General features: G+C 39.6%; 1 protein-coding gene across 1 annotated transcript in view; it reads right to left on the reverse strand.

Annotated features, from left to right (window-relative positions):
- LOC139721095 (uncharacterized) overlaps positions 1–12,054 on the reverse strand; it is a 138,975-nt gene that overhangs the window by 85,140 nt on the left and 41,781 nt on the right. The window contains exon 2 of the mRNA XM_071632425.1: positions 1,559–2,997. Within this exon, the coding sequence (XP_071488526.1) occupies positions 1,559–2,997 (1,439 nt within the window). The remainder of the gene's footprint in view (positions 1–1,558; positions 2,998–12,054) is intronic.

A 12,054-nucleotide genomic window follows, 5' to 3' on the forward strand; every position in this document is an offset into this window, starting at 1 on the left:
CCAAATGACTCCAGCAAATGCAAATCAATTCTATAAGAGGTACATCACTGCAAAGAGATAAAAAAATAGTCTAGCCCATTATAGTCTTTACATACTAACTACGCCTCACTTTCCGGCAAAGAGGAGCTATAAAGCCAAAAATCAATTTGTTGGGTGCTAATTTGTACTCTACGGTCATACATATGTCAGTGCATGAATCGATAAGTTTTCCCATGACATTCATTAGGCAATTCAATGGTCACAACGGCACTGAAATCAATCAATACCTTATTAGGTTAAAGTCAGCAGTTATTACAAATATTGTGTGTCGAGTACTATACCACTGGCATCTGCCCAAAAGTCAAGAGTGAAATACCATTTCTTTACTGCCTTTAGATTTCTACTTCATACACTAGCTTATATGCCAGACAACTATGCCCTTCTTGTAGGGAAGAATCTAGTGTATGAAACAACTGTACAGGGGTCTTTGATCATGAAATGCTTTAAAAACAGACCTCCAATTTGAAAACTACATCATTTTGACAAAAATTACTCTGCCCAGCAAGCAGGAGTTGAACATTGAAACAAAACATGAAATCTTGCTCCATTCTGCTACGTACAAGCTGTTAAACTGTAATGGCCTTCTAAGCTCAAGTCTACATCAGGTTATCTAAGCATGGCTTTTAGACATCAAATACACAAAGAAGTGTGCATGAGTTCAGCAGTGTGAAATAGAACTACAACTTCTTCACTGATATATTCTCTTTGAATGCAACTTGTCCTATGCGAACAGGGTGAAATCAATCAGGCTAGAGGATACACAGACACTAGATCATGAATGCAACGGCTGAAGTCCACTCCCTCAGCTTTCATTTTGAGTAGAACAAATCCCTCTAGCAGGGCTGTCAGCCTCGACATATCAAAGAAAAAAAAAATAGAGAGAGCATACTAACACACAGTAAAAACAACGTATTTTGAAGGCCAAAATCATGTTTTACTTAACAGAATGGGAAGATTGCCCCAACGAAGTGTGATAGATCAGTTTTCTGAACAAAGGTATCTTTTGTTTTTGACAGAGAAAAAACGAAAACAAAATATCAGAAAAATACAAAGGTTGGCAGCTCTGCTTTAGACCCTCGCACTGTAAACCCCTCCCTTCTCCTACTCTCAGTTGGTTTGCATAATAATTATCATGCAAACTCTTCATATTATGATGAAGAGTTGAATGGTAACTAATCACCTATGGCTGAAATACCTCACCATGACAATGGAGAGAACCAATGTATGATGGGACTAAGAGAAAAATAATTCTAGTTTACACTTTAAAAACACAGCCTTAAGAAGGCAAGACACAAAAATCTTTCTCACCACCAAGCAAGAGGAATCCACTCCCCTCTCATTTCACAAGGAGCCATCGTTCAGGTCACTGATTTAACAAGGAAAAGGCTTGTCCGTGAGATGCTTTCAAAACAACAAAACTAACCCACTAAATGCAAATTCTGCAGGGAAAAAGAAGAGCTATCAAGGCAATGACATTGATGCAAACTTCAAACATTGGTAAAGGTCGTGGGCTACATACCCTGGCAGGTTTCTTGGGAGGGCTGGCTGATCCCTGGCTGTCACTGGGTGAGGGCGGGCTCCACTGTGTTGTGCCAGTTGGGACATGCCAGTAGTATGTGCCATGTGCGTCAGCCACTTCCCGCCAGCCAGGTGGTAGTGTTGTGGGCTGTGTGAGGGCGGTCTTCTGCGCATCGGAGAGCTCCGCTTCCAGCAGTGGGTTTTTCGATTTTGGTTCGGGCGTGACCTCGATTCCCGATTCCACCTCGGTGGTGGGGGACACATGCTTCAGGGGCAGATCCTCCGTCAGGGCACTGAGAGGTGGTTTGAAGCCGTCCCTCACCAGAAGGCCAGGCCTCTTGATGGGTGACGCTCGCTCATCTGCCGATGTTTCACTGGCGTATCCGTGATCGTGTTGACCCTGCGACGGCGAGAGCAGGTCTGTCTTGGTGAAGGTCTCCTCCTGTGTTCTGAGTCCGAAGCTCTTGTAGAGCATCTCATACGTTGACTCGCAATCATCTGTGCTCTCATCGTCCATGGTGGAGGGACCCGAGTCAAACGGTGTGTGTTGCTGGGGCATCTCGTACAAGCCTTCTCCGCTTTCACCATCGACGTCGGAGTCGCTGGCGCTGCCATGCAAAGATGTGTTGTCGTCCTCGATCTGCTCTGCACGATGTTGGGCCATTGCCTCTAGGCTGGCATAGTAACTCAGTATACCACCCAACTTTGTGGCCACCACCTCATCTGGAGACATGAGATCTGCATCCGGATCTTTTGGTGAACTGGCGTCCTCTAGCTTGGTCATACTATCATCAATTTTAACTCTCTTTGGTGCTTTTTCATCTGTACTGTCCGAGTCCTCAATGATCACAACTTCTGCCCTGTCATCACTGTCATCATTCTCTTCCTCTTCTTCCTCCTCCTCTTCCTCCTCCTCTTCGCTGTCATCGTCCTCTCCATCATCAATGAAATCAATCCCTGCAAACATGGCCTCCGCTTTGACCTTGTTCCTCTCACGCAATATATTATCATCGGCCACAGTCAGTCTCCTGTTTTCCTCATCCTCCTCCTCCTCTTCCTCAACATAAACATCATCCTCATCATCATCATAGTCGTCATCGGAGTAGCCACCGGGCAGGTTTTCTAATGGATTCCCAATGCCCATGGAAGAATAGTCCGTGGAGGCATACTTGGTGCGGCTTTTGCCGGAGCCCAGGCCGGCACTCCTGATTGATACGCCTTCGTTCTTATTGTCCGTGGAGCTAAAGTCAGAGTCCATCAAACTATCCTTCATGATTTTGTTAATTTCATTCTGTAATGGGTCGCGGTCCTCCAAGGAGAGATTTGTCGATGTTGTTGTGGTGGTTGTGGTGGTCGTGTTGGCGTTGACTTGGTCTGTGGGGGAACCCAGCTTGCTATCGTAGGCAGGATTGACCAGTGACGTCATGGCCTGCTTCTTGGCTGCAGGGATGAAAATGGAGAGACAGAGATGAGAGGATGTCCATTAGTATAACAAGCCAGACAATACAGCACTCAAAGTCACAGTTATAGCATATATACAGATTTATGCCTTCTGGCCAAATATTGCAATGCTTTTGTTTGGGCTGTCTTGGGATTTCCTTTCCCCATACTCACTTTTGATCATCTAGACTTTGTTCTTTACTAATTTCAAAAAATCTCACGCAATCATACAAATATAGCTCACAAGTCAGAAAAAAAGTGAGCCATTTTGCTGAATAGCTATAGCATGTCATTATAACTGTACTACGTGCTCTGCTGGCTTTTAATGTACAGTATTAACTTCAACCACAATAATCTGGTTAAATAATTTTGACCAGTATTCGCAAGGTTTGTTTCAATTATTGTTTTGCTGCATGACTGAGCATATAAGTCTATTATGAATGAAGAAATATTTACTAATAAAAAAAGCAGGGAATTGCAAGGAAGGGATGCTAAATACTGCATTAACATATCACATGATCTCCTTCTTAATCTATCTCTGCTCCCATCTTACACGTGTAAAACTACATATCTCATACCAGGAACATATCCATTGACATATCCTTATCATCTTCTCCATTTACTCCTCCCCACCCCACCCTAAATCCCCACTCAGCATTCCCTCAGCCCCCCTCCCCTTTTTCCTTCAGAGCAAACAATATATCATCTCTTTCTCGCTAACTAATCAAATCCACAAATCCATTAAATGCAGCACCCAATGCCCTTTCATTGGCTCAAGGATGCAACCCATATTCATATCATTAACAACATCAGTCTAGCGCATCGCGGTGATGCAAAGTGTGCGGTCAGACGGAAAATTACCAAACTGTTGATGCCAGGGTTCCTCTAGGCTGATGCATGTACCCACTTTGTATTTTTGCCCCCACTTTGGCTGGGACCGAGAAAGTCAATACATTTGGCAAGAGAACCCTGGCACACACTCTCTATGTCAACAGTTCAACACATAGCAACAGCGATACAGTGATGAAAACAGCCAATAATGGTGCTTTTTTTTTTTAATGGAATGTAAACTTCACTGTCTGGCAGATAGTCTGCAACTGATACCAAAGTTATTTTTTCTTTTTCTCTGACAATCCCCTTCATCCAAGGAAAGAGTTGGAGAGAGAGAAATCTGTGAATTAAGCAGTAAATGGTCAGTTCTATTCTTTGGGGCTATTTTCATGATTTGTGGCATCATTTCAAAGAAATTCATATATCAACTTAATGCTAATCATCAACCTTTCATTCAACCAAACAGATCTATAGATTTGCCCAGGGGCCATTGAACATTCTATTGTAGGGGTAGAGTGTTTTTTTTTTTCATGGTTTATCATGGTCAATCCCTGATACACATAATTGTCAGATCTAATGGCATGAGACATAAATGACTGCATTTAATACATGGGGACTGAAGCTAACTGGTTCTCTTTAATCACTTCTTTTGAATGCATTTTTATCAATGAATGTATGCATACTCTGCAGTCCTGTACTTAACATGAGAAAATGCAAAATTATAAATCCTGCAGTTTACATCTTCTGAGGATAACACACACAAGGAAGATAACACAGACACAGTCCCAGTGTGTTTATATCTTACCCTCTACAGCATTTGAGTGTGCAAAGGTGCATGCTGCATAGACTCCCTTACGAGTGGGAATGAGATTATGCATCAACTTGTGGTTTTCTCTGGTCTTGTTTCCATTGGTCTGACTTTCCCTTGCCTTGTGCCGCCCTTTTAGTACCCTTCGTCATACTCTGGGGTAATCTGAAGATATGTTAACTGCGGTTTGCTACCCTTTTTGTCTGAGGGGTACTGTAGCTCATCAAGCTCGAAATGGGGTGATTTGCCTCTGTGCCCCAACACATGCAATTACCCAGTTACACAGCCATTTAACAGAACTGCAAGCAGGCTAGGAGCTAGTGCACTCTACAGAATATGAGATGACTTTTGACCTAAAATGGCTTAACAGCAGCTAATCAACTTATTGGGGGTAATGTCTACCTGCTAATCATGGGGGAATGGGTCTTTTGAAGCTTGCCGTCTCTGCCAGTGTTACAGGAAAACATGCTTAAAGGGACACACCAGATCCATGGGAGAATCATTGTTCTATTTTATACAGCTAACTTCTCCTGTTCTCATCCATTATTACAACTTGATACAAAGATTAGATTTTAGGCAGCAAATCAAGAACTTACCTCCCCCCCCAAAAAAAAAAAAAAAAAATCATTTATCATCCTTTTTTCAACAAAATGATCAATTCTTTTTATGAAATTTTGCCAGATTTATTTTTGTCATGAGAACATGAAGGGCATCATTGTGAGTCATGCCGTTATGACTTCCTTTAAGTCACTGTCATCTGTGTGTTTTCATATTGCCATAATAAATTTCAAGCATGAATCCAGATCAATATTTAAAAGTATGTCTCCATCATGAGTGGAAAAGAGTCCAACTTTTTTTATTTACATCAAAAAGATTCTTATCAAAGAGTGCACAATCTTTACACTCCTGAATTGTGCAAAATACAATTATGACCACACTGAAATTTAATGAGGTATATAATGCAAGTATATGATATGATGCTACCTTCCCCTATTCTCCCTCTGTCGCTATCCCTCTTTGCACTTTCTAAGTGATTCTGCATGCTGTAGAAGTAAAGAGTGCACCAAAGTTTTGTGATATCCCAAGGTGTGCCGGTATCTTCAAAGGATGCTGAACTTCAGGTGATCTCTTGCCAAAAATAATTGACGAGGATGTCGGCAGGTGGATGTCAAATCCCACCGGGCCTTTCTGTCATTATTTATGGCTTCACATTGCTGCCTTAATCCATTCAACCCCTGGCTCTAGCATCTCATGTCCTGAATGCGAATCAGATGGGACTCGAGCTACAAGCTTGTTTTCACTCTATTATGAGAATAAATGACTTAAATTAGACAATCAATCGCTTTATCTGCAACTTCACTATCTCAGACATTGTTATTTTGTTTATAATTCATATGTTTGCTTGTTGATGGATGCTGAACAGAAGAATTACTCATTAATATGTTTGAACATGAAATGCCGACAGTACCTATTCTAAGTTACTATAATCTTAACATCACAAGATTTTGGCTGTTTTCTGCATAGCCAAAAACAGGGTTATCTGTTGCATCATGAAGAATACAGCAAATGCAATTAAACATTTTTTACAAACTTTCGGCACAGGAATAAGATTGCTTTCAATGCAGCAATCATATTTCATTTAGTTTTTGTTTGTGTATATGTGTGCATGGTATGGCGGGTCACTGCATTTTTTCAATTTGTTTACAGAGTACAGTTCTAAAGTTCTCAGAAGACAAGGCTATAAACCTTGCATAAAGTTAATATACGCTTGCTGGAAAGACAGGACATGATTGTAACATATCAGATATTAAACAGAACACTAGAAAAAGAAAGGGTGTATCAGTCCATTTGGTGATTACTTGTGCATACGTGAATAATGTCTCTCTGTCTTTCACACATTCACCAGAATATTCTAGCCCAAAGTTAATACTGGTCTTGCCTGGTTTATGGCACATATCAATCACTAAAACTCTGCCTTCAAACACGGGAATTGAGCTGGAAAAAAGGCAAAAAAAAAAGAATAAGAAAAATAAAGACTATATGCATCAAAGATTAACCAATATCCCTGGGACAGGTATCACTATTAGATATCATCTTGAGATGGTTTATACAGTGACATTAAAAGTGATGCTAGTTCAAAGGGAAAGCCTTTTATCAGTCTCCTTAACTTTCCCCACATGATTCTGAATATGTGGGACTGAGATGTGTGTATCGCTCCATTCAATCTATGCACTGACCCCATTATTAATTTCTGTGTTGCATGCCACACCATGAATCATAAATCATTCATGAGACATAGGATGGAGTGGTGGTGGTGGGGGGGGGGGGGGCGGGGGAACTTCTTCTAGAACCAGATTACAGCAGTTTAAAGGGTGTGTACAGTTCTGGTCGAGGTGAAGATTTGGCTTTTAACGTTTTGTGAGATATTCAGAAACCACTCTATGAGATGTCAAAGAGCATGCAGTTCTAGGGGGTATCAAAAGTTTATTCGATGAAAACCGGTTTTGTTATGGCTGAGATATCTAAAAACAAGGTGAAACAAAGAGATACTAATAAAGTTGGGGCATGTCGCCTTTTATTATTAGCACTTTTTTGGATATCTCAGCCATTTGAAAACCAATTTTCATCAGAGAAACGTTGAATCCTTCTTAAAATTTCATGCTCTTTCATATTTCATAAGAGGCTTTTCATTATCTCACTTAGAAATGTTCAAAACATGAATCCCTACCTCAACCAGTACTGTACAGTCCCTTTAATGCCTGCAGGAGATGGTATGCAAATTACACATCTGGATTCATGTCTCATATTCTTCAGAGCTAGCTAGAAACAGCCATACATTCAGCAAAGACAAAGTAGAAGAAGAAGATTCAAAGTCAGTCATATCTGAACGGCCTGACAGTGAATCTCCATATTTTTCCTCCCAGAATAACTATAAATATTTCAGCAAGATATATGAACAACAAAGAGCACTAGCAAGTAAGAGAATAAGTTATTCAACCGAAAAGCCTACACCTATTTGTTCATTCTTCTAGAGATGGAGTTCCCTTTCAATATTTAGTAAGTTTACATTTTGCTGACATATTTGTGAGTCCATTGTAATGGCATTGCCCAGCTAAGTCTGGAAATCAATATTTCCTTTTGCCAGTCTTTGAAATTAAATATGGCCATCAAATATAGATGTCTTCTGTTAATGTATTCAGCAAGCAATATCCATGCCACGATAGAAAAACGTAAGACTTATGAGACTGGGTGACAAATGCGAGGATTGTGGTGTGCTAAAGGTAATGCCATATGTTACACTAGGGAGTGGCTACATAGCAGTCTTGTCAATGTACACTGTATATATCACAGACGGCAATGATCTCACACAGAACATACTGAGACATTTGCTTGGAGCTCAGCTTCCCTAAAATGACACCCTTGGAAGGCTTCTGGAAACAATCCCTCCGTCTTACCTGATGTTTATCTCTCTCCTCTCACTACTTCTCTCTTTCTCTATCTCTCTCTTTTTTCTCTCTCTATCTATCAATCTATCTCACTCTGCCTATCTATCTATCTATCTTTCTATTTATCTATCTTTCTATTTATCTATCTATCCATATCTAATTCTCTATCAATTTATCTATCTATCTTTCTATTTGTCTCTCTATCTACCAATCTATCTATCCATATCTATTTCTCTATCTATTTATCTATATATCTCTATTTCTTCTCTACCTATATCTCTTAATCTCTCCCTCCCCCTCTATCTATCTATATATCTATCTATCTATCTAACACTATCTATCTCTACCTTTCTCTCCCTCTCACTCCTTTGAAGTAATGAGGCTGAGGAGGAAAATGAGGTATCAAGGAGGTTGCCAAGTGATTGGCCTCTGACAACAATTCTAATTGCTCGGATGAAATCTTACCATACCATAAACCAAGAAGTAATGGCACATCCAACAGCTATGTGGTATGTGTATGACAAACGCAAGCCCACAGGCATAGTGTAGCATGAATAGTAATTCACTGACATGGAATGCATGTATCTGCATACTTTTGTTTTGTCCTTGCGTTTTATACTTCCAAAATCAAAATTTGACATCCAATCTATCTTGATTTAGTTCAATTGTTTTTCTCTCTGTATTTCTATCTCCCCCCTCATTGTCCTGGTGGCACAACAACATTTGCTCCTGCGACAATTGCTCCGGTCTCATTTTCTCCAAGGACTGAGGGTTTGGGTTTGGGTTATGGTTAATAGGGTTTTAGGTTTTGTTTGATGTGAGAATTAGGATTAGGGTTAGGGTTATGTTTGTGGGTAGAATTACGTTTGGCTTAGCATGCAGATATTTCATGGGAGCAATTGTTGCAGGAGCAAATGTCATGGAACCCATTGTCCTATATACAGCAAAGAACAAAATGTCACATTACCTTCCCAGTGTAAAGTTACCACTCTTTGAATGTATTATTAAAAATATCACTCCCATCCCATCATATGACACACACACACAATCACAGACATTGTTTACGTTTGAAGATAGAATGACCTATCTTCTAAAAGTATCCATGTGAGACAGAGACATGCAATAGCATTGATGGTGAATAAAATGTATCTATATAAAATATCATTAAGTCAGATAGCCACTAGCAAACCGTGTCATATGTTCCACAAACACATACACAGAAAGGCCGGATGTATCTGTCATCTGGGCCACATGTGAAGTACCCATCTCATCCCTCCCTCCACAAGTCTAGACGATGGATTCTGAAGGTTCGAGGGGGGATCAGAATCTTGTCAGAGTACAGCGCCCTCCACTTAAGCGGGAGTGGTCAGGAGATGAGCATTTCTCCCATACTAGTTGGACTCCCACTTGAGTGGTGGCCTTATCTGTGACCTGTGCAAGTCACCCTACACAAATCTAATGTGTGAGTAAACAACAGGGGATGAGAAATTATTACACTAGTCTAGACTGATGAGAAGATGACTGTTATTTAAAAGGAGAATCAAACGGGTGATAAGAAGGGCAAATATTGTCACTTGGCAGCATTCTATTCTGAAATGGCAAAGAAAATATTATAAATAATCACTGTTGGAGCAAAATTAAAGTCTGCGGTTAGTTGTCTGAATTCATCTACTATTTGAGACATTAATGAGATCATTAACGAGGAACAGTGGCAGCGTGTCTGCTATCATTTGACATGCTTACTAGTCTCAATTATGCAAAAAACAAACAGTGCATAATGAATGATGCATTACAGAGAACCTCACATCACACAATTGAGATTCCTGCTAAAGCAGTTTCCAATCAACTGGTAAGCACTGTATTGGAGACATTGAAAGGTCAGAGGCAACACTGCCGGATAGAGGGGAAACTGTTAAACACAAGATTCCTATGTAAGAAATAATGGATTTTAGTCCTGCCGGGTGTATACTGTATTCACTATATATTTAGCGAGTCTAATTTTTTGCAAATCGGACATTCCCGACTATTTTGCAATTGGTTCAATTTGTGATTGCGGAGTAAAGCATGGAATTTCCAGGAAGAAGTGCATGCATCTATTCACACAGGAGGTGTGCCAAGCTGGCCTACCACACTGTATCATCATGTACCTCATATGTACTGTGTAGTGCTTCACACCAGTACATGTACGCGTACACGTCTCATTCATGTTGATATTTTTGCGTGTTGATGAATTCACAAAGAGCACCCAACTTGCAAGATTCAGAAAAATAAAAACCACATGAAATGTATAGTGCATACGGCACATCTCTGGATACAGCATTCACCCACTTTTGCCCACTAAAACAGGATTTATATCTGGTGATTGCAAATTAGCAGGGCCACCTATAGAAACCCATGCACACAATAATCAGGCTGTCCTGATTCAATTTGGTCATATTCCCGTTCTCATTAACAAGTGCTGTAGGAGATGGCTCACTTGGTTCAGATCTGTACCATTTCAGCATATGAGTATCATCCCAAAGTATTTACATGGAAAATAATGACCACATATGCATGCGTAGGTGTCAGGCAGCAAATGCCACGCTACACCTTTAACTTGTCTGCTTTTTTACATGTGATTCACACATATGCCTTCTTGACTTGGTACATAATTAGTTTATTTACTATGTGATAAGAATAAAAAAAACAACAGATTTTCATAGCTAATTATAATGATACAAAAGGGCAGAACTTCAAATCGGTACATATTCCAGGACAACAATATTCTGATGTTATATTCACATTCTATGAATTTATATCATGTGTGAAGATATTTATTCACTTTATACTCTTTGAATCTACATAAAGCTGTTTACTGTAGATTTTCAAACCTACCTGCCACCGTGGCACACAAATGGTAATAGCTTGAAAAACCACAGTAAATACTCCCCTACGTGTCTTTGCCGGAGAGAAGTATTAACTTCACCTGTCATGTAAATGTCATTGCCACCTACATATACAAATAAAAAAATGCCACTCAGTTCCAAAGAATTACATATTGCAATTTCCTGGAAAAACATGAAGTTTTTTCTGATACCAGGTTTATACATTCACTTGTTCCAGCAGAAAATGTTCAAATTACGAGAAGTCTGACAGCAATATATCGTCCTTTGGGTGAAATTGTTCTAGTTTCATTAGAACCATCCTTGCAGTTAATCTGATGTAAAACGTAGCATACAATGATGTCAGCCGACAGCAGCAGCTTACTGTGTAAGGACAAGGCCGGAAAATTAACACTTTCCATGAAGCCATTTACTCTATGCCCTCAACACACACGTTCATACTCTGAATGCTGTGTTTGTTCAATTGCCTCTTGTTGTTTATTTTCCTACATTCATTTCTATCTTCTTCTTTTTTGACACAATTTCTTTTCTTTTTATCAAATTCTGTCTCTCTGTATCTTTCTCTCACCTCTCTCACCATTTTCTTTCAATGTTCATTTCCTTTGTGAATTTTTCAACTTCTATGATACAGGTGATGCGATATGTCATGAATTCTGCATCCTTATACTCCCTATCAACTCTTTGTTTTCAAAACATGTATAGAATATATCATTTCCACTTCACAGTGGTGACAATTTTTCATTTCTCTTACATGAGAAAAAAAAATGAACAAACAGATCTTAACCCAAAACAGAACAAAACAAAACAAAACATAACATAACAATTATCCCTGGCTGAACGGTATCTTCTCCACATAATTTATTCTAGGAAAGATGATATCCCATTTTTTCCCCCAGAATAACATGAGTTACATCTGAGCAACCTTCAATTCAAATCTAGCCACTTTGGAGACACTCAACAAGATCACAAAATGTAAAAACAAAAGATATAAAAATAGTGTTATGAATGTCAAACATGTGAAGACTTTACTGTAGGACTGACTGACATTACTTTTTGACGGCAATTTCACTTTCTAGTGGACAAGGTAGAG

This window comes from Diadema antillarum, unplaced genomic scaffold (assembly GCF_040938485.1).
Source record: "Diadema antillarum isolate AM-2024a unplaced genomic scaffold, OU_Dant_1.0 scf00000138, whole genome shotgun sequence".
NCBI lineage: Eukaryota > Metazoa > Echinodermata > Echinoidea > Diadematoida > Diadematidae > Diadema > Diadema antillarum.